The sequence below is a fragment of the Entamoeba histolytica genome, genomic scaffold, assembly GCF_000208925.1.
Source record: "Entamoeba histolytica HM-1:IMSS scf_1104750518971 genomic scaffold, whole genome shotgun sequence".
Taxonomy (NCBI): domain Eukaryota; phylum Evosea; order Mastigamoebida; family Endamoebidae; genus Entamoeba; species Entamoeba histolytica.
Genome location: NW_001915296.1, coordinates 2,134 through 6,219, shown reverse-complemented (window position 1 = coordinate 6,219; position 4,086 = coordinate 2,134). Strand labels below are relative to the sequence as shown.

At 23.6% G+C, this 4,086-nt stretch overlaps 2 protein-coding genes across 2 annotated transcripts in view; both read left to right on the top strand.

Annotated features, from left to right (window-relative positions):
* Positions 1–1,420: 1,420 nt before the first annotated feature.
* On the top strand, positions 1,421–2,317 carry EHI_176700 (AIG1 family protein, putative; the record flags this gene model as incomplete). Its single annotated transcript, XM_001914268.1, has 1 exon — positions 1,421–2,317. The coding sequence occupies one exon, from the start codon at positions 1,421–1,423 to the stop codon at positions 2,315–2,317; it is 897 nt and encodes a 298-aa protein (XP_001914303.1).
* Positions 2,318–3,152: 835 nt separating this feature from the next.
* Positions 3,153–4,086, top strand: part of EHI_176590 (AIG1 family protein, putative) — a gene marked incomplete at both ends in the record, with an annotated part of 1,077 nt that continues 143 nt past the window's right edge. Inside the window, one exon of the mRNA XM_643163.2 lies at positions 3,153–4,086. This exon is cut by the window's right edge and continues 143 nt beyond it. Within this exon, the coding sequence (XP_648255.2) occupies positions 3,153–4,086 (934 nt within the window).

Below are 4,086 nucleotides of genomic sequence, written 5' to 3'. Positions count from 1 at the left end.
TTAAATTAGTTAACTAGGTAATTCTACTATTAAATAAATTTCGTAAATTATTACTATAATAAATAAATTAAGTATATTCTCAACAATATTAGCAGTCAATGGAATGTTCAACACATTCTAATATTTATATTATAAATTTTTATTTGTTAGTACAAATGAAAATGCAATTGAAACACCAACATCAATGAAACAAGAAAAAATAATAAGTATGATAATAAGTTATCAAGACTCTTTAAATATATTATTTCTAATATTTTTTATTTATTTTCATATAAACATAATTTATTTAATGTTTACTCTATTTGTAATAAAGAGGATTGTTATGAAAGTTGAACATTTAATGTATGAATGAAACAAAACAATTTGATGAATAAATAAAAGTCTTATTTATAATTAGGATAATTATAAATACATTTGGTAACATTGTGTTGTTTGATAAAATTTATTGGTATTATGCATTAACAATTTACCTTGTTTTTGTATACTTTTCTTTCATTAATTAATAACAAACAAAATGAATAAATGATAAGAATAATGTGAACCAAATTATTTAATATACCAATATAATACCTTACTTATTCATGATACTTTTATTATTTTTATCATATCCCAATATATCTCTTTTTGTGTTGATACATTTATCAATATAGGCACAATAAAAAACATTATAAGGTATTATATGAATGAAGTGATAATTATAAAAGAATTATAAGTCATTCTAAACAACAAATACAATGAAAACTATCATAGTTATGATAACTCATTAAATTACAAATATAACAATAGGAATACTAATCATTTTAATTATTTTCATCTTCAAAACATTTTAACAAAGTTACAACAAAGTAAACTTCTTAAAATGGCAAAAATAATTGACATAAAAAATCCAAAGAAGAAACATATAATTAATCAAGATAATATCAAAAATAAACTTATTATATGTGTTGTTTATTATTTTTGTGTAATTACCTTATAACAAAAATAGGTTTCATTTATTTTTGTATATTATTTTCATTTGAATAATAAGTTACATAAATATTGTAAATTTGCATTGACAAAAATAAGTATATTTATATTGGTAACAAACAATAACTTCATTAAACAACATTATTTAATGTAAAATAACTGAATGGGGTAGTGGTTTTATAAAATTTATTATTTTAACACTCGTCATTTTTTTATTTTTTAATTAACTCTTCTAAGATTAATTTATATAAAAATACTTATAAATAAAATAGGGTGTATATTTGATTTATCCTTTTTAAATACGATAAGCATTTGTCTGTTTCATTGATTTTTGTATTTATTTTTACATAAAATCGTACATAAAAATAATAAACATCATTCATGAAATTAATGGTTGTTTATCGTTATTTAATGTAAATTACTATTTAAACAATTGATAACTAAATATTAATCAATGAGTACTGAAGAAGTAAAAGAAACTAAATTACTTTTGATTGGTGATATTGGTGATGGTAAAAGTTCTCTTGGTAATTTTATTCTAAAAGACAATAAATTTGCTGTAAGTAGTGGCTGTGATGCAAAAACGCAAGAAACTGTTGGATATAATGGAGAAGGTAATCGAAGGAATGTATTTGTTATTGATACACCTGGTCTTCAAGATTCATGTAAAATGAATGAAAGATGGTTGAATGCTATGGCTGATTGTATTAACAACAAAAAAGGGGTACAAGCAATTGTTATTGTATTAAATTATAACAATGGTGTGCTTTCCAATGACTTAAAAACAATGATTGAAATAATATGTAACATTTTTCCATTTTATAAGTTTTGGGAACATGTTTGTGTTGTATGGACTAACTGTTATAATTATACCCCACAAAAACAATTAGACATACATAAAAAGAGCAAAAAAGATTATTATTATCCACAATTAAAAAGGGTTATTGAAGAATTTAGTGGAAATAAAGAAGAATATGATATTGAACCTCCAATGTATTATGTAGACTCCCATCCAGATGAAGGGTGTGATAATAGCAGATCAGAGATGGAGATTGAAAAACTTCTAACATGGGCTAGAAGTTTTAAAAAACCTATTAACATCAAGAGAGAACAAAAAAGAGAAGATTCTGAATATAAAAAAGTTGTCACACAAGAAAAACAGCGCCGAGTAGAAGCTGATGAAAATAACATAAACAGAATGTCACAAGTCAAACCCATGAGAAGAGACATAAAAATTCAATATAATGGAAAAGTTAGTTGTAGTGAATGGGAAGTGATGGAGAGTAAAAGTGAGCCTGACATAAAAATAAAACAAGAAAAACTTATACAGTTTAATTGCACAATTTTGTAGTAGAGGAAATGATAATACTAATTCACTTTTTAGAGGTTTAAAATAATTTTACTAGAGTTTATACAAACTAACTTCATTTCTTTACAATTAAAAATTAATAAAAATAATAGAATATACGTTGTATGATTTTGAATTATTTTCCATTTTTTATTTTTATATACTATTGGTTTGAATTTCAAAATAAAAACATGTTCAGGTTTTCAACAACACATTTTTATTTTTAATAAATAACAATTATAGCGATAATTGAAAATACCCTAACAAATACAGATACTCATGAATGTGTTTGAAGACAATATCAGTAACGTAACTCCAAAAAACTTTATTATTGAAATTTGAAAATAATAAATTTAAATAAGTTTATTACAAAAATTGTCAAAAACCATTATTCAAATATCCTGTCATAAAATTGGTATGTTTATTTAAACGTTTTTAAATCACAAAATAAAAATTGAAATGTTAAGTCGAAAAGTTAATGAATTTCCAATTTCTTCTGAATAATTTCTAATTCCATTAAAACAAGAAATAACCTTTTTAATGTAAATTTAAAATTGAACAAAAATACATTATATTAAAAATAGAAACGTTGCGTTTTAACAAACCTACTAAGGTGATATATATTTAAATTCGATTGAAAATATTTGTGTTAGAAAAAATAATTTGTTGTTTTTGTTTACATAAAGGGTGTTTATGATAATTAAATTTAGAATACAGAATTGGTTATTTCAAATGACTTTTAAATTTTTCTCATAAACATCATTCATGAAATGAATGGTGACTTATAGTTATTTAATGTAAATTATTATTTAAACAATTGATAACTAAATATTAATCAATGAGTATCGAAGAAGTAAAAGAAACTAAGTTGCTATTAGTTGGAGGAACAGGTGATGGTAAAAGTTCTCTTGGTAATTTTATCCTTAAAAGTAATAAATTTGATGTTACTGATGATGTAAATTCAAAAACCCAAAAGACAAGTGGGTTTTATGGAGAAGGTAATCGAAGCGATGTATTTGTTATTGATACACCTGGGTTTTATGATTCTGAAGGTATAGAAAAAGATAATGAACATATTGAACAAATGGTGGAATATATTAAAAATATAAAAGGGGTACAAGCAATTGTTATTGTATTAAATTATAACAATAAAAAACTTTCATCTGCTGTAAAAACAATGATTGAAATAATATGTAATATTTTCCCAATCTATGACTTTTGGAAACATGTTTGTGTTGTATGGACTATGTGTTATAATTATACACCACTAAAGAAGTTGAAACAAACGATAAATACCAAAAAGAAACTTTATTATAAAGAGTTATCACAATTTGCCAGAGAAATAACAGGAGATTTAAAAATTGTTTTACCAATGTATTGTGTAGATTCTGTTCCAGATGAAGACTTTGATAATAGCAGATCAGAAAATGAAATTAAAGACCTTTTAACATGGGTTCACTGTTTAAAACCTATTAGTGTTGATAAAATAACAGTAACTGATGCTACGTACAAGTGTATCACCAAAGAAGAAAAAGAAAATACAACAATTAAAGAAATAAAAGATGATTTTATAAAATTAGAAATTGATTTGAGTCGAAGAGAAAAAAAAATTGGGTATAGAGGAGAAGTTAGTTATAGTGACTGGGAAAAGGTAAACAGTAAAATCGTATTGAAACCAATTCCAGATCAGTACTCTAACACCTCAAAAGAAGGATTTGAAAAATTATTAAATGAAGTTGGAGACAGTATGTTTGGATTTATCATGGATGGGG